The sequence below is a fragment of the Octopus bimaculoides genome, chromosome 6 (assembly GCF_046866305.1).
Source record: "Octopus bimaculoides isolate indiv1 chromosome 6, ASM4686630v1, whole genome shotgun sequence".
Lineage (NCBI taxonomy): Eukaryota > Metazoa > Mollusca > Cephalopoda > Octopoda > Octopodidae > Octopus > Octopus bimaculoides.
In genome coordinates, this window is record NC_142933.1 from 56,952,790 (window position 1) to 56,976,769 (window position 23,980).

Here is a 23,980-nt window from a genome sequence, read left to right on the forward strand (position 1 = left end):
ACATCTCTTGAGAGCATCCAAAATGTATAACCCAACGAAGTCGGTGATTTCAGCCCCTTCAAAGCTCCCCATAGATGCCCTTTTTAATGCCAACCACTCCAAAAGTGTAGTAGGTGCTTTTTACGTGCCACCATCACAGGAACCAGTCAGGAGGTAGTGGCATCAATCATGATCAGTTGGTGCTTTTTACATGCTACCTGCACAGGAACCAGTCAGGTGACCTGGCATTAACCACATTTGGTTGGTGCTTTCTACATACTACCGGCACGGGAGCCAGTCACGCGGACCTAGCATTGACCATGGTTCGGATGGTGTTTTTTACATGTCACCAGCACGGGAGCCAGCCAGGGGCACTGGCCCCAGCTACAATATTGGTTTTACTTGACTCAGCAGGTCTTTTCAAGCATATCATATCGCCCAATGCATCAGAGTATTCTTAACAGGGCCGGACATGCATGGCTGTGATCTCATTTTAGTTGCTAGGTCTTCTCAATCACAGCATATCTCCAAAGTTCTCATTCTCCTGTCATTGCCTCTGTGAGGCCCAATTTTCGAAGGTCATGCTTCACGACCTCATCCCATGTCTTCCTGGGTCTACCTCTTCCACAGGTTCCTTCTACAGTTAGGGAGTGGCACTTCCTCACACAGCTGTCTTCATTCACACATAACACATGGCCATACCAGCACAGTCACCTCTCTTGCACACCACATTTGATGCTTCTTATGTCCAAATTTTCTGTCAGGGCACTTACACTCTGTCGTGTATGCACACTGACATTACACATCCAGCAGATCATACTAGCTTCATTTCTTTCAAACCTACGCATGTCCTCAGCAGTCACAGCCCATTTTCACTGCCATGTAGCATAGCTGTTCGCACACATGCATCATACAGTCTACCTTTCACTCTGAGCGAGAGACCTTTAGTTGCCAGCAGAGGTAGGAGCTCCCTGAACTTTGCCCAGGCTATTCTTACTCTAGTTGCTATGCTCTCAGAGCAGCCGCCCCCACTACAAACTTGGTCACTTAGGTAACAGAAGCTATTAACTACTTCTAGTTCTCCTCCTCCTGGAATCAGTTTTCTGTACATCTTCAGTGTTTATTGCCCTAGTGCATCTGCCACACATAAAAACTATTTTCCCGGTTAACTTTCCTTTGATATTGCTACACCTTTTATGTGTCCATAGCTTACACTGAGTACATCATATGGAGTTTCTACCCATGCTTTTTCTACAAATCGAGCAGGGCCATCTACTTGAAGGGGGTTGTGATTTGACAGCCTTCCTACTTACTACGATTTTGGTTTTTGCTAGGTTAACCCTAAGACCCTTCGATTCTAGACCTTGCTTTCACACCTTAAACTTCGTCTCCAGTTCTGGCAGTGACTCAGCTATTACAGCAAGGTCGTCAGCATAGAGGAACTTCCAGGAGCAGCCTGACTTGAATTCTTCTGTTATTGCTTGGAGGACTACAATGAATAAGCGGGGGCTGAGGACTGATCCTTGGGGAACCCCTACTTCTACTCAGAATTCTTCACTATACTCGTTGCCAGCCCTCACCTTACTGACAGCATCTCTGTACAGGGCTTGTACAGCTCTTATCAGCCACTCATCTATCCCCAGTTCCTGCATTGACCACCAGATAAGGGATCAGGAGATCCTGTCAAAGGCTTTCTCCAAGTCAACAAAAGCTAAGTACAGAGGTTTATTTTTAGCCAGGTATTTCTCCTGCAGTTGCCTTACCAGAAATATAGCATCAGTGCCTGACACAAAGCTGAACTGTATCTCCTCTGGGCTAACTACCTCCCTAATCATGATCCTCTCTGTAACTTTCATCACCTGATCCATTAATTTGATACCCCTGTAGTTATTTCTATCTAAAGTATCACCTTTACCTTTGTAACAGTTGACTATGGTGCTACTACACCAGTCATTGGGTATGACACCTTCATGAACTACTTGATTTACAATGTGGGTGACAAGACTATGGCCCACACCGCCTGGTATTTTAAGCATCCCAGCGGTAATATTTGATGGGCCAGGTGCTTTCCCTGCCTTCATATCCTTAACTGGTTTATCTACCTGGGCACTGTTGATTCAGATAGCTGGTCCCACAAGTGGGTCAACCTTTGGCAGACTCTCCTCCACCCATTCATTCTCTACATTCAGCAGTCTTTCGTAATGGCTTCTCCAAGCTTCTCTCTTTGCAGAATCATTAAACACAAGGGTACCATCATCAATGTGGATACATTTCTCTCCTATAACATCATGGTTTTCTCTCACACACTGTCTTCAAATCCAAAACACTTCAATTCTTTGATCCTCATGGTACTGAATATAGGCAAACTTCTTTTCTGCTACTCCCTTGGCCTGTCTCTTAGCTTCCCTTTTGGCTATCTGATACATTCTCCTGCTACCCCTACTCTTCCAGGCAGTCCAAGCCTATTTCTTCGCTCTAATGGCACTGTCTACAGTATCATTCCACCACCATATTACCCTGGGTCTTGAAGGGACTTTGCACCAGCCACAGATTTGGTCTGTGGCACTCAGCAAGCTGTCTCGCAGGAATTCCCAGCTGTAGCTTCTCCTCCCTATCATCAAATTTCTTGGTAAGAATATCTCCAAATCTCTGACCATGTGAAGGGTTCTTAAGCTTCCAAGTCCTTCTTTTCCAGATTGTTCTGCTTTTTGGCATCCTTCTGGCCTCGAGTCTAAACTCACTAATAACTACTCTATGTTGGGGGGTGCATTCTTCACCAGGGATAGTCTTTGTATTTAAGAGCAACCATGTATCCCGCTGTCATATATATATACATATATATAATGGCAGTGCCCCAGCATGGCCACAGTTCATGAGCTGAAACTAGATAAAATTAAAATTAAAAAATTAAAATATATATATATATATACATATATATATATTGATCTCTCATTGCTCATGTGTGACAGTCGGCAATCTTTTTTCTCCTAACTTGAATTTCCTTCTTTCTCTCTGATCAGTCACAAGGATTGGACACATTCTTGTCTGTCTCCTGTCAGAGCTTGTTTCTCCACATTCACCAACTCAACTCGTCTAGGCTTAGCAACCCTTCCTGTCTGTTTTCACTGTCTTGTTTTTGTTACCAATTTTGACCCTCTGCAAAATCCCAAATATTATTTCATTTCTTTGCGGGAGCAGCTGTTATGTCGGAAACGTATCTTGTTGTGAAATGCTTGAAATACGAAGTAGAAAAACAGTCAACAACTGATGAAGGGTCACTTTTGCATGTCGCTTGTCTTGTTTTCTGTTTGTTTCTTTCGTTGTTTGCAAAAAAAGTTCTTATTCCATGTTATCGTATTTCATGTTTATTTTATGTTGTTTATGTTCTGTGGTGTCCTGTGCCCATATAAGCATGTATATATAAATATATATATATATATATATATATATATATATATCATCATCATCATCATCATCATCATCGTTTAATGTCTGTTTTCCAGGCTAGCATGGGTTGGACGATTTGACTGAGGACTAGTGAACCAGATGGCTGCACCAGGCTCCAATGTGATCTGGCAGAGTTTCTACAGCTGGATGCCCTTCCTAACGCCAACCACTCCAAGAGTGTAGTGGGTGCTTTTGCATGCCACCGGCACGAGGGCCAGTCACATGGTACTGGCAACGGCCACGCTCAAATGATTTTCTAACATGCCACCAGCACAAGTGCTAGAAGGCAACGTTGGTAACGATTACGCTCAAATGGTGCTATTTACAGGCCACAAGCACAGAAGCCAGACAGCTGCTCTGGCAATGAACACGCTCGACAGTGCTGTTAGTGCTCCACTGGCGCGGTGCCAGTCATCGAGTTTGGCTCAATTACGATTTCACTTGCCCCAACAGGTCTTCGCAAGCAGAGTTTAGTGTCCAATAAAGGAGAGGTTGGTATGGGTGCCAGTTGTTAGATTTGGTTCAATTTCGATTTCAGATTTCAAATTTCAAATTCCAAATTCCAAATTCACTTGCCTCAACAGGTCTTCGCAAGCAGGGTTTTTAGTGTCCAATGAAGTAAAGATACGAATTAGTGAGCTGGCTACAGTTCTGGCAGAGATCACAGATTATGCTCTCACTTGCCTTGCCAGGTCTTCTCATGTACTGCATATTTCCAAAGGTCCTGGTCACTGGTCATCGCCTCGGTGAGGCCCAAAGTTCGAAGGTCGTGCTTCACCACCTCATCCCAGGTCTTCCTGGGTCTACCCCTTCCACAGGTTCCCTCAACTGCTAGGGTGTGGCACTTTTTCACACAGCTATCCTCATCCATTCTTGCCACATGTCCATACCAGCGCAATTGTCTGTCTTGTACACCACAACTGATGCTTCTTAGGTCTAACTTTTCTCTCAAGGTACTTACACTCTGTCGAGTATGCACACTGACATTACACATCCATCGGAGCATACTGGCTTCGTTTCTTGCAAGCTTACACATGTCCATATATATAATATATATATATATATATATATATATATATATGAAATATATATATACATATATAAACATATATATATATATATATATATATATATATATATATATATATATATATATATATATATTTTTCAATAACCCTGCCAAAAGAATACAAACCCAGAAGATGTTGTACAGATAAGGAATCTTGTTTTTTCAACTCAGTACATCTATCACTTCTATTTCAGCACAGATCATAATCCCCTCTTAGTTCTGTAAACATAGTTTTCGTCTTCTGTCTTAAAAACAAACTTATGTTTAAACAAATACTCTTATCGTCACTTATGCATGCATCTATTTACTTTTGTTACATCGTCAATTATTCATTTCTCTAATTTTGTCAGAGATTGGCTGACCAAAAATTCTAAGAGTTTTAAATGACTATTAATGTCATTCCTAGCACCGGTATTGCTGTTTCGTGGTCCGCTGCCCTCCCACCCCCACCAACAGTACCGGAAGTCCCTATCCTCTCACTCCCACCACCAGTACCAGAAGTCCCTATCCTTTGACTGCCTTCAGTTGTCTCCCATGAACACTTCTAAAAGCTTAACGCCATCTCCACCCCTACTTAGGGTTTATCTCCTATGTAAGGTTGTGATCATATAGCGCATAAAAACGATGGTGTAGTGTATGCAGGTTGAAGGCTGTTGTTTGTTTATGAATTCTGCCAAATGCGAGCTTTCTTTTCAGGTACATGACACTGCTGTCCCTCATCCCAGGGTCACATGGGACCACACCTCCTATGCCCTCAGGGTTGGCATACTCAATGTGGGCACACTGAAAGGTAGGTCTGGTGAGATTGTTGAGATGCTTGAATGGAAATGTGTAGATTTGTGCTGCATCCAAAAAGTAAGGTGGAGAGGAGGCTCTGCTAGGTTCCTCACAGGCAAAGAACATAGATACAAGATCTTTTGGGCAGGAAACACTGATGGAGTCAGGGGCGTGGGTATACTTCTTGCAGAGAAATGGGTTTTTAAGGTAATCGAGGTAGTCAGAGTCTGCGATAGAATACTTAAGATTAGATTAGTGCTACATTATGGGTTAGCAACCATTATCTCAGCCTATGCCCCTCAGCCAGGGCTACATGATGGACAGAAAGACCGATTTTATGACACCCTCTTGCTGACTACCTCATCAACGAATGACAGGGACCTTCTCTTTGTGGCTAGGGATTTAAATGGACATGTTGGACAACATGCAGGGGCTTCCATGGTGTACATGGAGGCTATAGGTTTTGGTTCCTGCAATGAGGGGGGAACCAGTCTGCTGGAGTTCTGTCATGCAAATGATCATATGGTTTGCAATACGAACTTCAGGAAACTTGCTACTCACCTATTCACCTACCGATCTGGTAGACACACTAGTCAAATTGACTACATCCTCACCAGGAAAAGGGGAATATGGCTACTTATAAATGCCAAAACCTTTCCAGGCAAAGAATGTACCCCACAACATAGACTAGTAGTTAGTGACTTCAGGATCAGGGCTAAATGGATGCCCAGAAGACGACCAGCATGGAGGAGAAGGGTCTGGAAGCTTAAAGATCTTGCGAATGGAAAGAGATTTAGAGACCTATTACTCAAAGCTTTTGACAAAATAGAGGGGGAGAGGGGGACATATATAGCATCACATGATGTGGAAAACAACTGGAGGTTTCTATGGGACAACCTACTGTGGGCCACTGACCAGATCTGTGGATGGTGCAAAGTCCCCTCTTGACCCAAGGTAACGTGACGGTGGAACAATGTTATTGACAGGGCCATTAGGGAAAAGAAACAGGCTTGGAAGGACTGGAAGAACAGTGGTAGCAGGGAATCGTATCAGACAGCCAAAAGAGGAGCTAGGAGACAGGGTTATTTAACCAGTGGGGAAGCAGATAAGAAAAAATTTGCCAATGTTCTGCGCTGTGAGAACCAAAGACTTGAAGTATTTCATGCTGGAAGACAGTGTGTGAGAGAGAATCGTGATGTCATAGGAGAGAAATGTGTTTGCATGGATGATGGTTCACTTGCATTAAATGAGGCAGCAAAGAGAGAGGCTTGGAGACACCACTATGAAGGGTTGCTAAATAAATAGAATGAATGGGAGAAAGAGAGCCTGCTGAATGCCGACCCAAAAAGGGACCAGCTATCCAAATTGACAGTGCCTTGGTAGATACAGCAATTAAGGGTATGAAGACAGGGAAAGTCCCCGGCCCATCAGGAATCACCGCAGAGATGCTCAAAGTATCTGGCAGTGTCAGCTATAGCCTAGTCACCCATATAGTCAACCAGGTGATACGTGAAGGAGCCATAGCCAATGACTGGTGTAGCAGCACCATAGTCAACTGCTACAAAGGTAAACGTGTTGCATTAGATACAAATAATTACAGAGGTATCAAGTTGTTGGATCAGGTAATGAAAGTCACAGAGAGGGTCATAGCCCAACTAATTAGGGAGAGAGTCAGTTTAGATGAGATGCTATTTGGGTTTGTGCCAGGGAAAAGCACCGCTGATGCTATATTTCTGGTAAGACAGCTGCAGGAGAAATACCTAACCAAAGATAAACCTCTGTACTTGGCTTTCTTTGACATGGAGAAAGCCTTTGACAGGGTCCTACCTTGGACAAGTGTCTTCTACTATAGCCTCGGGCTGACCAAAGCCTTGTGAGTGGATTTGATAGACAGAAACTGGAAGAAGCCCATTGTATATGTATATATATATGTTTGTGTCTGTGTTTGTCCCCACAACATCGCTTGACAACCGATGCTGGTGTGTTTACGTACCCATAATATTAGCGGTTCGGCAAAGAGACCAATAGAATAAGTACTAGGCTTATATCCTTACAACTAGATTTCATGTCTCCATTACTAAAGGTAGAATAAGATTGAATGGAATTAATGTAGGTAACATTTTCTGTATAGCCTGCTTTAAGTAAAGCAGAGTTATAAAATTTCAGCCTTGTTGTTGAAAATGTCAACATTAGCAGATAACTTAGGCAATCTAAATGAAATATTCTTAACTAAGTTCTTAGTGGTTGCCCTAGAATGATTACTGAATTGGCTAATATACTTAAGATTGGTCAATGGTTTGTGGTATGGGAAGTACGAATTATTGTGTAAGTTAAGTGTAATATCTAAAAAGTTGGCTTTCGTTACATCATCAAAAACGATGCCTAAGCCCATTCTATGGAAAAACTTAACAAAACTATTCTTTTTGGTCAGAAACATTTTGAAGGTAGTGTAAACAATCATTATGATATAGATCTCCATTGATGCTTGGGAACTGGTCTGACATTTCATAAAGCATATGTATACCGACCAAATCAGCTATTTGTACTGAATCAGAACTTCCCATCGTAACATCAAAAGCATTGGGTGTGTCTTTACAGACCCACAGCTTGTTGTTAAATTTTATGATAGATTTTCTGGTGGCCAACACAACATTAATCTCTTCCCTGGTGAGACCAGCTTTGTTATGAGCTAGCCAGAGTGCCTTGTTAAGTACTATTGGGTTGATGGAAGAATAGAAACTAGAAATGTCAAACTGGATAAACTTAGTGCTCCTCTTATTAGTAATAGAACTAAACCAGTTGACGACTTGGAATGAATTGGACCAATAACCTAAGCTTTAATTTTTTAACTAAGGTAGGAATATATTTATCTAGAATATTTTTACTAAGTACACTGATGTCAGAGCTAGAAGGACAGATAAGTCGTAAGGATGGGTTATTAAAAATTTTTTTACTTAGAACTACTTAAAAAAGAAATTCAAAAAAACTATAGGATTACCGATAAAGGTGCAACCATGAGGCTAAGAAAATTATGGAGAAGTATAACATACAGATGAAGACAGAACCACTTGATCCTAAGCAACCTTGTTTTATTTTAAAAGATCATAAACAAAACTTTAAAAAAAAAAATTAATAGTGTTCCTTTCATCATTATACACAACCATCACATTCTGTTAAAATATTTTATTGATGAGTTTGATTTCTTTCTTTCCCTGATGAGAAGATTACATTGTTTTACACCATTTTATTCCTTTGGAATAATACCAATGTCGTCTTCAAAACATGTCGGAAGTAAAAGAATTTGAATAACACCTGCGTTTAACTCCATTCATTTATTTATAAAATACATTATATATATATATATATATATATATATATATATATATATACTCTTTTTTTCTTTTACTCTTTTACTTGTCTCAGTCATTTGACTGTGGCCATGCTAGAGCACAGCCTTTAGTTAAGCAAATCGACCCCAGGACTTATTCTTTGTAAGCCTAGTACTTATTCTATTGGTCTCTTTTGCCGAACCACTAAGTTACGGGGACGTAAAGACACCAGCATCAAGCGATGTTGGGGGAACAAACACAGACACACATACATATACATATACATACCTACGACGGGCTTCTTTTGGTTTCTGTCTACCAAATCCACTCAGAAGGCTTTGGTCGGCCCGAGGCTATAGTAGAAGACACTTGCCCTAGGTGCCATGCAGTGGGACTGAACCCAGAACTATGCAGTTCGTAAGCAAGCTAATTACCACACAGCCACTCCTACACCTTACCACACAGCTGGAAACCTGAAAAAGTACAGGAAAAGTTATTACACCTGGAAAAGTATAGGACAAGCTATTACTTCTAGTAAAGCAAAGAATAAGGAACTTTTTACTTAAAACATTGCAGGAAAGAATGCCAGTTCTTCTAATTTATCATTCTTTACAGTTCTCATCTTTTAAATTTATTGTACAAAACTGTTCTGCTAATTTGTAAGTTTGTCTAAGTAGTGAGTTTTTTTCTGTTTTTAAGGTAGTAAATTAGCCAAATTCTTCTTGAATAAGTATAATGTTATTTGTAAACTATAATAAAATAATTTTTAATATTCAAATTTTAATTTTAGCTGCAATATTTAAGTAAAAAGTTTCTTATTCATTACTTTACTTGAAGTAATAACTTGTCCTATTCTTTTCCAGGTGTAATAACATGTCCTGTACTTTTCCAGGTGTAATAACATGTCCTGTACTTTTCCAGGTTTATAATCTTAAGAATATTACTTTTCATGCTTGATTTTTCCATGTAATCCCATGATTCTTCTAAACATTGTTATTATAAGATAATTAATAATGTGTTAATTTATAATTTAAGATTTTAACTTATAAAATACTGAAAGATAATATTTCAAATTTTTTCATGTTTAATTTAGATATATGTTGTAATTGAATTATTTGATATTACCCGTCCACACCAAATTAACGGCAGGAATTTTTACCATCTTGTTTGTTGCACCATGGCTCACCACAATTACAACAAGACCGCAAAACCATCAGTTAGCAGGCTCACCTTAAGTAACCTAGATTTTGAGTTGGTGATAATAGCACTGACTGCTGCTAATCTAGATAATTATTCAATAATCAATAATTATTCAATACAAGTGTAATTATAAAAGCATGGCTGCTCTGCATTGACAAGGGGCAACACCCTGAAACTAGTCTGCAGATGCCAAACCAGCAGGGGGACACTGCTGACCTCCCCTGTTCGAGGGTTATAAAGGACACAGGTTTCGTGTGTCACATAGCTAGCTAGAGGCGATGGCTTCTTGGAGCTAATTCACGGCAGCTTTCGTCCTAATTTTGGGACTGCCATGTTGGCTTGGCGATAACTATTAATTTCCAGTACCGCTGCCGTAGTCTCCTTTAGAGAGACTTAGAAATATTAATAACTCTATATATATATATATATATACATATATATATACATATATGTATATATATATATATATATATATATATATACATATATATATACATATATGTATATATATATATATATATATATATACATATATATATACATATATTTTTATATATATATATATATATATATATACATATATATATATATATATACATATATATATATATATATACATATATATACAATCAAACAAAACCTCCCCTTACTCACCACAGACCCGAAAATGAACAATATCATCAATACACACAAAGTCCTTAAATGCAAAAGGCAACACAAATCTTTGAAAAAACTCTTAACCAATGCCAAACTACATACACCACTTCCACCCCCATCAGTTAAAAAATGTGCACGCCCTAATTGTGGTACCTGCCCCAACCTACTTAAAGGCTCTGAATTTACCTTCAAATGAGGGACAAAGTTTAAAATCAAAACCAATTTCTCTTGTTCCTCTGGGAACCTCATTTATGTCCTCACATGCGCAGGTTGCCAAAACTTCTATATCGAACAGACGAGCCTCCCGTTGCATAGAAGAGTAGCAGTCCATAAAGAACAAATAAATCTCCCTCAATACCGCCAAATTCCACTCAGTGGCCACATAGACTCTTGCGCCAGAAACAAAAACCCTAAATTCCTTATATTTCCTTTCTATCAATGTAAAGACAGAATCTCCACACAAGAAAGAATCAACAAGGAAAATCTTTTCATAGAGAAATTCCAACCATTTCTTAACACACATACCCCTCAGTGACCTTATTTCTCTAGGAACAGACATAAACTTCCTCTTGAAAAAGAGTTCATAACTCCAACTAAAAAGATTTGTCTCCCCTTACACACACTTCCTGTTTTGACACCACACTTCCTGCTTAACACAAACTTTTAGCCCCTTTTCTCTTTTTTTTAAACCTAACACAACTCTCAATTTTCATGCATCCTTATTTTTCCAACCATTATCTACATGAATTACCATTGAACTTTAAAAGCTCAAAGACAATATAATGTATTGGTATATTTATTTTTTATATATTATTTTTTTTATATATTATTTTTTTCATTTTTTACTTCTTTGTAAAAAACATTTTCATTCTCCCTCTTCTTGATAATTTGCCATGCAATGAAAGCCGGTTAGAAATCTTTATTAAAATACGCTTCCAGTTTAGCATTCTGCCTAATTATTATTTTTCATTTTCCTATTAGTTCTTCACGTGCGGTTAACACAACCCCACTATTTACTGACTTGTTACATATATATATATATATACATTTTATATATTTTTATATGTTATATTTTTATATTTCATATATATATTTTATCCGTATATATATAAAACCCGAGATGTGTGCGTGTGTGTACGTGAATACAATTTATGCACGTCCACAAATTAGCACGCACATCGCTCCAATTATAAGAGGACATTTGTCATGACTCTATCTGCATTTTTGCCGACTTTTTCTCTCAGAGGCACCCGCGTGTAGCTGTAAAAATCGATAAACTTTTACCAATTTTGAAGTTTGTTGACATGGCAAAGTCAAAACTGTGCGTACGTGCATGAAGGAGAGAGAGAAAGAGACAGAGAGTGAGAAAGAGAAAGAAAGAAAGAAATAGTGCGTTTGTGACAAGGGGAGTTACAGAGTGTTTGCTAGCGTCTAAGAAAAAAAAAGTCAACAGAAAGTGGGAAAGGGAGATAGAAAGCAAAGAAAATTTTTCTAACCAAGATAGATTTTATTTGCCAGCGTCTAAGAAAAGAAAAAAAGAACGAAAAAGTGGAAGAGGGAGACAAAGCATATTACGAAAGAAAATGTAGGTAAGGAAGACAGAGTAAGTGTAAAATGTAAAATGCATTTTTTTTTCTTAAACATGAGATATAGTTTAAAATATAAGATGTTTTTGAAAAACACTATATTTTATAATTAGATTACACATACTTTCTCACACAACAATTAAAATATATTTATTTAAAATCATTTATTTATTTTAAATTGTTCATCTTTCTCCCCACCTCTCACTCTCACACACACACACATATACTACTTTGGGAGCGAAAGAGTTTTGTTTATATTTCACAACAACTATGAAACCAAAAGGTATGTTACAATTTGTCAGTCACCCCCCCCCCCAAAAAAAAACCCCGTTTTTCAGACCACAAAAAGGGTTTGGTAATTTTTCACATTAACACCCGCACGATTTCCACTAGGGTGTTATGGTTAGGGTTTTAGGGTTAGGGTTAAGGTTAGTGTTAGGGTTAATGTTAGGGTTAGGATTAGGATTAGGATCAGGGTTAGGGTTAGGGTTGAGGGTTAGGGTTAGAGTTAACCTAGAAGAGACAGGCCCCTTATTTTTTGGTTAAGGCTGTTGGTAAGTTTTCCTAAGTTACTCCAATCCAGATCCCCAATGCAAACCTTCAGATCAACCTTCTCCTATGCAGATCTCTAATGCAACATTTAAAAAAACAGTCAATGAGTGGAAATAACCAATAAACTGATTCCTTATGGGATTTCCCAATCAAATTGCCAGCAAACCATTTTCAGCCAAACCAATTTCAACGGATTTCGCTCAAATCTGATGTCGATGTTACTTATTTTGGTTTGAAATAAAGCACTTGATCACTTAATAATCCTAGCTTAATCCCAGGTAGCGCCGTGCTATACTGCTAGTATTATATATATTTTTTATATTCTATAATATTTATGTATATATATATATATATATATATATATATATATATATATATATATATATATATATATATATATATACATATATTGTTGTATATATGGGGATGGTCATGTTGCCAGTTAGCCAATAAAAACACACACACTATATATTTGGTGTTAATTTGCTTCAGCTTTATTTTTTTTTTTACATTAATCGTATTTCGGCCAGAGTTCTTTCGTCACACTTCTGTGAACTCATCAGTGGTCCTTTGCTTTCTTCTTTCTTATTTGTGTGTCTTTCTTTTCTAACGATCAGCCATTTTGTATTTTGTATTCCTGTTGTATTTGTCTTTATTTGTGCATGTGTATACCCCTATGTGTGTCTATGGTTAATAAGTGTGTGTGTGGGGGGGGGGGGAGTGCCTGTATTATCTGATTTTAACTTCTATGTTGAGTGAGCACCCGTGTTCCTGCTCGGCATGCTGGTACAGAACCAATGAGCTCTTCTCTTCCTTAAGTACCTTCCAATGTTCATTTACCCGTTCTCCTATGTTCCGTCCCCTTTCCCCTACGTACGTCGTTGTCTTGTACTGCATCATCCCTCTGTACATCTTATACTATAGACTACATTTCTGGCTTTACAGTTTGTTTGTGAGCTAAATCTATATGCAGTACAGTTCCTATCAGTGCAAGGGGTTCTACTAAAAGGGTAGGTTCTACCGATTAGGGATTTGATAGGGTTGCCTGGCTTTTCAACAACCTCAATTCTTAGCTTAAGTTTGGCTAGGGCCCTTCTAAAGCAGTATGCCAGTTCACCTCTAGGTGTGGTGTCGACGAACATGACACTCTGGTATTTGTGGCTATCATACCATGAGCTGGCCTTCCCTATTTTTTTCTTAGTCCTTTCAATGGTGTTCCATGACTTGCTCCTATAGAGTGGGCAAATCCCATTCCTATCGTTACGTATAAAGGAAGAGAAGAGCTCATCGGTTCTGTACCAGCATGCCGAGCAGGAACACTGGTGCTCACTCAACAACATAGAAGTTAAAATCTTGTCCACACATAGAGCAGATGTAACACTTAGACAAATTACAGAAGCTACACACATAATAGAAGATACACCTAGTCTGAATAGGAAACTGGAATGGAACACTAGCACACACCCCTAACACACCACAACATATGACAGAATAAGATCCCCATAAACTGATAACAATATAAACAAAATATAAAACAATATACAGATCAACAAATGGAATTAAATAACTATATACGTTAACAAAATTAAATTAAATTAAATACAAAAAAAGAAACAATAGAAAAAAAAATAATAAGTAGGTATAAACACATGATCAAATAAATAAAAACAAATTAAACGAATGTGTATAAACAGGGGATACAGATAATATGGGCACTCCCATAGACACACATAGGGGTATATGCATGCGCAAATAAAGACAAATACAATTGGAATACAAAATACAAAATGGCTGATTGTTAGTAAGGAAAGACACACAAATAAGAAAGAAGAAAGCAAAGAACCACTGATGAGGTCACAGAAGTGTAACGAAAGAACTCTGGCCGAAATATAATTAATGTAAAAAATAAAATAAAGCTGAAGCAAATTAACACCAAATATATAGTGCGTGTGTTTTTATTGTCTAAACTGGCAACATGACCATCCCCAAATACAACAATATCTGTTTCAACACATGATTTCACACTAAGAATCTTGCAAAGCGAATATATAAACGTATATATGTATATATATATATATATATATATATATATATAAGTGTAAAAAGGTTGAATGTAGATTCATTCTTTAATTTGTAGTTTCCAATAAAGATTTCTAATGTTGATTCTTCATATATTTTCGTGGTAGTTTACAGGCATAAATTTGTGAAGTAATACTTGTATATGATGTGTGGTGAATTTATGGAGAAAAGGGTACATCCATAAGAAAAGGCTACATCCATAAGATGTACCCAGTGTAAGCTATGGACACATAAGAGGGGCAGCAATATCAGAGGAAGGCTAACTAGGAAGATAGGTTTTGTATGTAGCAGATGCTCAGGAACAATAAACACTGAAAATGTGGAGAAAACAACTATTGCCACATTCCAGAGAGAAACACTAGAAGTAGTTGATAGCTTCCGTTGTCTAGGTGACCAAGTTAGTAGCTGGGGAGGGTGCGCTGAAAGTGTAGCTGCTAGAATAAGAATAGCCTGGGCAAAGTTCAGAGTGCTCTTACTTCTGCTGGTGACAAAGGGCTTCTCGCTCAGAGTAAAAGGCAGACTGTATGACGCATGTGTACAAACAGCCATGCTACATGGCAGTGAAACATAGGCCGTGTCTGCTGAGGACATGCGTATGCTCCAATGGATGTGTAATGTCAGTGTGCATACTCTACAGAGTATAAGTACCTTGAGAGAAAAGTTGGACCTAAGAAGCATCAGTTGTGGTGTGCAAGAGAGATGATTGCACTGGTATGGTCATGTGGCGAGAATGGATGAGGATAGCTGTGTGAAAAAGTGCCACACCCTAGCAGTTGAGGGAACCTGTGGAAGAGGTAGACCCAGGAAGACCTGGTATGAGGTGGTGAAGCACAACCTTTGAATATTAGGCCTCACCATGGCAATGACTAGTGACCGAGACCTTTGGAAATATGCAGTGCGTGAGAATACCCGGCAAGCCAACTGAGACCATAATGCAAGGCCTCTGCTAGGGATGTAGCCAGCCCACTTATTCGTACCTTTCCTTCATTGGACACTAAACTCTGCTTGCGAAGACTTGTTGAGGCAAGTGAAATCGAAATCGAACTAAATTTGTAGATTGGCACCCATGCCAACCTCTTCTTCATTGGACACTAAACTCTGCTTGCGAAGACCTGTTGGGGCAAGTGAAATTGAAATCGTAATTGAACCAAATTCGATGACTGGCACCTGTGCCATTGGAGCACTAACAGTACCGTCTGAGCATGATCATTGCCAGAGCAGCTGTCTAGCTTCCATACCAGTGGCACGTAAATAGCACCATTTGAGTGGGATCATTACCAGCGTCGCCTTACTGGCACTTGTGCCGGTGACACGTGAAAAAAACATTCAAGCGAGGTCGTTGCCAGTGCCGCTGGACTGGCTCTTGTGCAGGTGGCACGTAAAAAATACCATTTTGAGTGTGGCTGTTGCCAGTACCACCTGACTGGCTCTTGTGCAGGTGGCACGTAAAAAATACCATTTTGAGTGTGGCTGTTGCCAGTACCACCTGACTGGCCCTTGTCCTGGTGGCACGTAAAAGCACCCACTAAACTCTCGGAGTGGTTGGCGTTAGGAAGGGCATCCAGCTGTAGAAACTCCGTCAGATCAGATCGGAACCTGGTGCAGCCTTCCAGTTCACCAGTCCTCAGTCAAATCGTCCAACCCATGCTAGCAGTTAATTTTCATATCCCTTAGTCACCCAACTTGTAACAAAAAATACACAGTAATGTTTCGAAAATTAGCCACCCAATCAATTTAAATGCTTGTTTATTGAATTGAATTATATTAGATCATATTATATTACATGTACCATCACAATTTTAATTCAGTATCCATCATAAGTGTCTGACGAATTCCCATGAAACTCTGATTAACAGTTTTGTGAAGATTTTGCAGCTTTAAAAAAAGTACACACACACACACACATGTATGTATGTATGTGTGCACAGACAGTGTGTTGAAACTAAATGTGATAGTTTGCATAAAGGAAAAGAAAATACAACATCTCATCTGAAATTAGAAGTATTTAAAAACAATCAAAAGCTATCAACTAAGTCGCCATAAAGAGACATGTGTACATCATTGGGTTACAGTGATAAATGCTTGTACAACATGAATGCCACTCTCTGAGTTTCTGTGATTAGTGCCTAATGACAGGCGAAAGCCAGATGGTCAGTAATCTCATGAAAAAGCTGTTTTTACATCAGACTATCCCTCTCCTAGAAGGATGCTGTGGAAACAGCTAAGGGCCTCTCATCCCCAATGGCTTTTACTACATGCCCTAACACCAACCAGGGGTATTTGTGTGTCTGCACACTCAGATGGAATGTCATCACATATGCTAGTTAACCCATAGCTGGAACCCTGACAAGTGCTATTGCTCCAGATCTGAGTAAACTTGTGGCTAAGAGGTGGTTCCAGCCTCTTCAAAACCTTAGAACTCTCAAACTAGAGCCCAACTACCAGATGCAGTTTAAAATCATACATACATATGTACATCTATCCATCCATCCATCCATCCATACATACATATGATAGACACTCTTGTACATACACACGCATACACACACGCACGTACAAACACACACACACACACAGATTATATGTATATAATTGAAAAGCTTTTGAGAGTTTTAGCAAAGTATATTCAGCAAGTTGGTTACATCTTTCAATTTTCCATAAATCTGTATCAGATTTCTTTTAGTACCTCTTAGTATCAGATGCATTTTAAAACTATTGGGCTATCATTATCATGAGCAACATCCTAAAATCTTTTAGAAGCTTCTGGTAATCATGTCAAGCACATAGGAAGACTAGTGTATCATATCAGCAAAATGTTTTATATCTTCATTTAAGAATGATATTTTATCTTTAGTTTTATCTCTTCAAATAGAGTAAGCAATAAAATAAAACCAAAGAATCTCCACTACTAAAACATGTTTTTCTAATAGACCTTCAAGTCATTCCATGAATGAATAATGTTTATCTCTCATATCATCTGCAAAATAGTATACTGTGTGTGTAGTGCCAAAAAATTTTTTTAACTTTTGCAATAAAGGGCAAATTTGCACAGGAGTAGAGTTAATTGAATTGAATCAATATCAGTTACTTGTTGATATTGGTATTTATTTAATCTATTTCAGGCAAAGAAAGAGACAAAATTAACTTTGTTAAGACTTGAGCTCATATTTTGCAAGTAAACAGTTGATAGTAAAAGGCTTTCAATGCAGAAAACAGTATTGTAAATACTAAGATATTTAAGGAAAATCTGTTAACATAATGGGTACTTTCCCTCACCCTGTGATTAAATAATAAAGACAATAATCCTTTCTCCTATAGGCACAAGGCCTGAAATTTTTGGGGAATGATATAGTCAATTACACCAATACCATTATTTAACTGGTACTTATTTCATCAACCCCCAAAAGGATGAAAGGCAAAATCAACCTCAGCAACATTCAAAATCAGAACGTAAAAAGCCAGAAGACACACCACTGAGTATTTTGTCCAGAACAGTAATAATATCACTTGTTGGATGAAAGGCAATGCTAACCAAGCAGGATTTGAATTCAGAATATAAAGATCTGGAAAAACTACTTACAAAGCATGTTGTCTGATACTTTAACAATTTTGCCAATCTATCACACGAGTAATTCTTTCTATTATAGGCCTGAATTCTATTTATTTATATTTTTTTGTTTTCTGTAGGGTAGTACTCCACTGGTACTTATTTTATCAACTCCAAAAGGATGAAAGGCAAGATGGCCTTAGCAGAATTTGAACTCAAAATATGAGTAACTATGAAAAATGTCATTAAGCATTTTATCCAGCACTCTAATAATCTGTCAGTTCATTTCCTTAATAATAATAATGATGATGATGATGATGATGATGATAAGAAGAAGAAGAAGAACAACAACAACAACAATGATGACAACAGCAGCAGCAGTGGCAACAACATTCTAGTCCATTCTAGTTAACAAATAAAAACTATGGTTGACAATTTGTAATAAATTTCAGAATAAGTAATACATTATAAAAACTATAAACAAGTATCATTCAGTATACAAGTAGGAGTTTACCAAGGATCAGTCCTCAGCCCTCTCTTGTTCATCATAGTCCTCTAGGCTATAACAGAGGAATTTTACACAGGCTGTCGTTAGGAGTTCCTCTATGCTGATGAATTTGTTCTTATAGAGTCACTACCTGAGCTAGAGAAAAAAATTCAGGTGTAGAAGCATGGTCAGGAATCGAAGGGCCTTAGAGTTAATTTAGCAAAGACCAAAGTAAGTAAAGTGATGATTTGTTGCCAACTTAATGTGGTAGTTAGTCTCAGTAAAGGGAAGAATGCTACTGCTATTTAGCCCCAGAAAACAAAGTTTCCAGTTGGCTATGTGACACAAGTGTTCTGTGTCCTTAAATTTTCAAACAGGGGAGATAAGCACCTCCACCTAGCAAAGCCAGCATCCAGAGACTAGTTTCAGAGTCATTGCTCTTCATCAGTCTGGAGTAGCTTGGCTTGCTAGCTGTCAATGCTTATTCGCCTTTGAAAACTTATAGAATTTCAATCACTTGTGAGGTGGCTCTACATGATATGTAGAAAAGGTGTAGGTAGAAACGCCATAACGTTTATCTAGTGTAAGCTATGGAGATCATAAAAGGTACAGCAATATCAGAGGAAGGTTAATAGAGAAAGTAGTCGATGTATGTGGCAGATGTATAAGTACAATAAACACTATAAATGTACAGAAAATAGATTTCATCAAATGCCAGTGGAGATACTTAGACGCTTCTGTTATCTGGAGCCTGAGTTAAGCAATGACACTAAGAGCATCAGTAGAAAGACAATGTAATTAACAAGTATTTTACTAACTGTATAGAGTTCAATTCTTTTGGCAAGATTAGCTACCTGTAATAGACTAACAAGTAATTTCTCTCATCCATGTAGTTAAAATATAAAACCTAAAGATAATCACTGACCCAGTGATCAGAAAAGTTTAAAAGAAAATCATATCAAGTTTTATAATTACTTTCTTTCATCTAAAGGAAATATGCCATCAGTCTCTCTCTTCCTCTGGTTACCCATATTGTATTCACCCTGATCCCACTAACCATGCTCAGTCCTTTCTTCCCAGAATGTCAACCCTCAGGAATTTTCTTCATTTCCTGTTTATCTTGTAACTGCTGACTTGCAATGGTCTAAGGAAAACATTAACTTTATCAACCTGATTGGTCTTGGAGAGCACAGACCCTGTTTCCAACTTGACAGTTCCTGACATCAGTCTCTCTTTTCTTTTCTTTTTTTTACTAGACATTGATGAATGTTCAATCGAAAATAGTGGCTGTCAACAAATTTGCGAGAACTCTATTGGGAGTTATCAATGTCAATGTAGGACAGGCTACAGACTGATGGAGAATGGGAAACAGTGTGTTGGTAAGTTAATTATTATAGAATTATGGATCTTAAAAATATCAATAATTAGGAATGTTGTTATTTAGGTTATTACTGGTAGAAAAATTAATTTCTGAAATATTAGGGAATAAAAACTGAAAATTCAGCAAATCATAGCGTCAGAGCTGAAAATGTAATTAAGAATTAAATGTTTTTTAGACTAATTATTGCATGTTTTAATAATATTTATATTATTCTATGTATTGATTCGTTCAATCTACAATTCTTCCACACAGTTTCAGTTTACCAAATTTGGTCCAAGAGCATTGGTCAAACCAGGGCTATGGTAAAAGACACTTGCCCAAGGTACAGCACAGTGGAACCTAATGGTTGCAAAGCAAGCTTCTTAACCACACAGCCATGACTCTCTTAAGTTTCAGATATAGAGGGGAGACAAAGATTGGTGAAGGGGATCAAAGTGAAGTTTGAAAATGAAGAGCTTAGTGTAATGCAGTATTAAATAAAAGATGATATAATACTATAAAGCAGATGACATGAAAGATGTAATGTTTGGTACAAGTTTTGAGAAAAGAAATTGAGTACGTGTGTGTGTGTGAGAGAGAGATAGAGAGGGGAATGAGAAGCAGAGAAATAGAACAATGAATCAACTTCAATGAAGATGGATAACTACTGTAAAATTCTGAAGAACAAAATAGCCATAAAATATTTAGGGAAAGGATATAACACAACAATATATCTGAAACTTAAGCATCACATAATAGGACAATATGTAGTTCACAACGATGGCTTCAGTTTGCACTTAGAATACAAATTATTGACGGAAGTGCTGCATTCCTGCAGAACGTTTGAGAACTTTACTCAATAAAAAAGTGTATTTGAGCCTGCCACAAACTTAACATCTGCTCACAGGTGAAATACTTAGTAACCAAAATCCTTTGTACTTTCAGTAATGTTGAGAATAATGTTCTTCTGAAAAAGATTACTGGAATTTTTTTAGTCAACCCCATCATAATTATCTCAGAATCGAATGTGATTAAGTTTCTCTTGCATGAATTAAGTTACATCTGCATTTTAAAGGTTAATACTAGGATGTCACATTGTCACTGGATGGTATGAGAAATGCTTTCATAGATATAAGAGGTAGGGAGTAGCAGAAATGGTAGGGCTCCTCTCTAAATGCCTTTCAGTATTTAGTTCCATCTCACTATATTCAGAATGCATCTTTGTTATTATAATTCCATTCACATCAAGGATGCTTCATCAGAGTATCAAATTGTGCTCAGTACTTGACTGATAGTAAAGGCATGTGACCTAGTTTTTAGAGTCTTTCACTCATGTTCTTATGATTGCGATTTCAATCCCTGAACTGGGCAGTTCATTGCGTTTTTGAGCAAAACACTTCATTTCACATTGCTCCAGTTCACTCAGGTGTAAGTGAATTCCAGTAAGAACTGGAAAGTTAACCCAGCAACAGACTAACATCCCATCCTGTGGGTTAAGTTCCAGCCTTCTGAGTCCTAGGGCTCTTGACAGGTTTAAGTATTTGACTGGTGCTTATTTACAGCCTTCTGAGTCCTAGGGCTCTTGACAGGTTTAAGTATTTGACTGGTGCTTATTTACTAACCTCTGAAAGAATGAAAGATGAAGTTGATCTCAACACAATCTGAACTCAGAATGTAAAGAGCTATGACTAAATATCACAAGAGTTTTGATTCTAAAATCCTGTTGTGACTCTAGAGGAATTGATATTTCCTTTATTTTTCTGTGGTTGGTAAAATAAGCACCAGTAATGTATTTGGACCAAATCAATTTACTATGGCTCCCTCCTACAAATTATTTACTTTGATAAAGATAACAAAATTAAGATATCAAAATTTTCAACAACGGGAATGCTCGTTGCTGCATTTAAAGAAAGATTGGGATGATGTGGGGGTAGTTGCCAAAAAAGTCCAGGATGAAAAGAACAGAGATAACAAGTGAAATCCCTCAAAATTGATGATTTAACAAAGATTAACAATTAGCATAGCTGTTTATTAATAATATTACAATTGTTTCCAAATCTCATTATTAGAGATGAAAGATTTTACAATATTTAAATCTGCAGTTTCAGTCAGTTTCTTTTTTGACAGTTATTATTCCAAGATGTGTCCATAGTTTAAGGAATTCATAATTTGAATTTTGTCTGGTATTATTTACACATTCAAGAATAATACACCAAATGATGATCATAGATCAATCCTTCTGAAACATAGTGTAGCTGTGAATTTTGAATTATCTTTCATATCTAAAGATGAGATTAATACTCTGTAAATTATGACACATATTAGCATACAATCACCTTAACACTTAGCCCAGTTATCCCTATTAATCTAAAAAGATCACAAAACTATGAGCATTGACCCTTCTCGGTGTAAGAAATAGATAAATAATTTGCCCTGTTAGAATATGTTAGGTGTGCATGCACATGTGTGTGTGTGTGTGTGTGTGTGTGTGTGTGTGTGTGTGTGTGCATGTGTGTGTGCGTGTGCACGCGCGTGTGTGTGTGTGTGTGCACGCGCGTGTGTGTATGTGTGCATGCACGCGCATGCGTGCACAGTCAATAATATCTACTGTACTTTTGTTTCATGGCAAGACATGGTCAAAAAAGCTTCTAATCTCTCAAACACACTACCACCACTTGTTCATAGATGCACACTTTCTTCTCTGAATCTTTTGCCATGGCAAGAATAGCTTCTACCTTTTGAGCTAACAAGCAACTTCCATCTTACACTCAACCTACTTGATAAACTTGTCTTTCTTTTTTGCATCCTCCTCATTGTGTTTCATCCCTTGAGGATTCACACTAAACACTTTTCTCAATCATTCCTCTATAAATCTGCAACCTTTTAAATTCTCTCACTGCTTAGGTTATCAACACATGTTAATCAACAGAAACTCAAACTGATTATCAGTTTCATAAACCTTTAACATCTGCAAAAGCTTCTTACCAACTATTTAATATAAAGCTATAGTGTTTACCTCATTACATTTGGAGAAATATAAGACTAAACTTCAGAGGGATTTGAACTTTGAACATAGAACCATCAAAATAAATATTGTAAGACATTTAGTTGAATGCACTACTGCCACACTACCATTATCATTATCATCATTTAATGTTTATCTTTCATGCTGACATGTGTTGGATGGTTTGACAATAGCTGGCAAGCCAGAGGACTGCACCAAACTCCAATGTCTGCTTTAGCATGATTTCTACAGCAGGATGCACAGCAGCTATATCAGATGTAGTTGAGCATGACAACTTAATGAAGTAGAGATTGAAAAATATTCCTATATAACTAGATGTGAGAAAGTGCTTCTCTAAAGTTGCAAAAGATACAATTTCAGTAATCTACTTTGAATATTGAGGGTGAAGGGTGGATGAAATCAGATTATTTACCTTTGTCTAGCATCACCATAGGAGAGGTCCTGGATTTGGGGTTTCAAGTGGTGGGTCTGGGAACATTGCCATTAACTAAGTGTCCAGGTACCTCTATATTAGCCAATTCAATATTGAGTTTATTAGTAGGTATACTGCTATCAAATTTGCAAGGTGCTTCTTTAAGATTCCTAAAATATGATGTATAGTGGGCACGTTTATGAGGATTAGAAAAGGTGTATATATATATATATATATACACCTTTTGGTGTGGAAGCAAGGTCTAGAATCAAAGGGCCTTCGAGTTAACCTAGCAAAAACCAAAGTCTTAGTAAGTAAGAAGGCAGACAAATAACAAATCCCTTCGTGTAGATGGCTTTGCTCATTCTGTAGAAAAGGTGTAGGTAGAAACACCATAAGATGCACCCAGTGTAAGCTTTGGATACATAAAAGGTATAGCAACATCAGAGGAAGGTTAACAGGGAAACTAACTTT

The 23,980-nt window shown here is 37.7% G+C and overlaps 1 protein-coding gene and 1 long non-coding RNA gene across 8 annotated transcripts in view; one reads left to right on the plus strand and one right to left on the minus strand.

Annotated features, from left to right (window-relative positions):
* The window catches only part of LOC106879572 (uncharacterized), a 650,101-nt gene that overhangs the window by 485,146 nt on the left and 140,975 nt on the right, over nucleotides 1-23,980 (plus strand). For all 7 annotated transcript variants that reach the window (XR_016242266.1, XR_016242267.1, XR_016242268.1 and 4 more), the window contains exon 25: nucleotides 19,966-20,088. Coding sequence is in view for 2 of the 7 variants with exons in the window: in XM_089353939.1 (XP_089210065.1) it covers nucleotides 19,966-20,088 (123 nt within the window). In the remaining 5 variants the exon portion in view is untranslated. The remainder of the gene's footprint in view (nucleotides 1-19,965; nucleotides 20,089-23,980) is intronic.
* The window catches only part of LOC149135132 (uncharacterized), a 255,249-nt gene that overhangs the window by 157,464 nt on the left and 73,805 nt on the right, over nucleotides 1-23,980 (minus strand). The window lies entirely within an intron of this gene.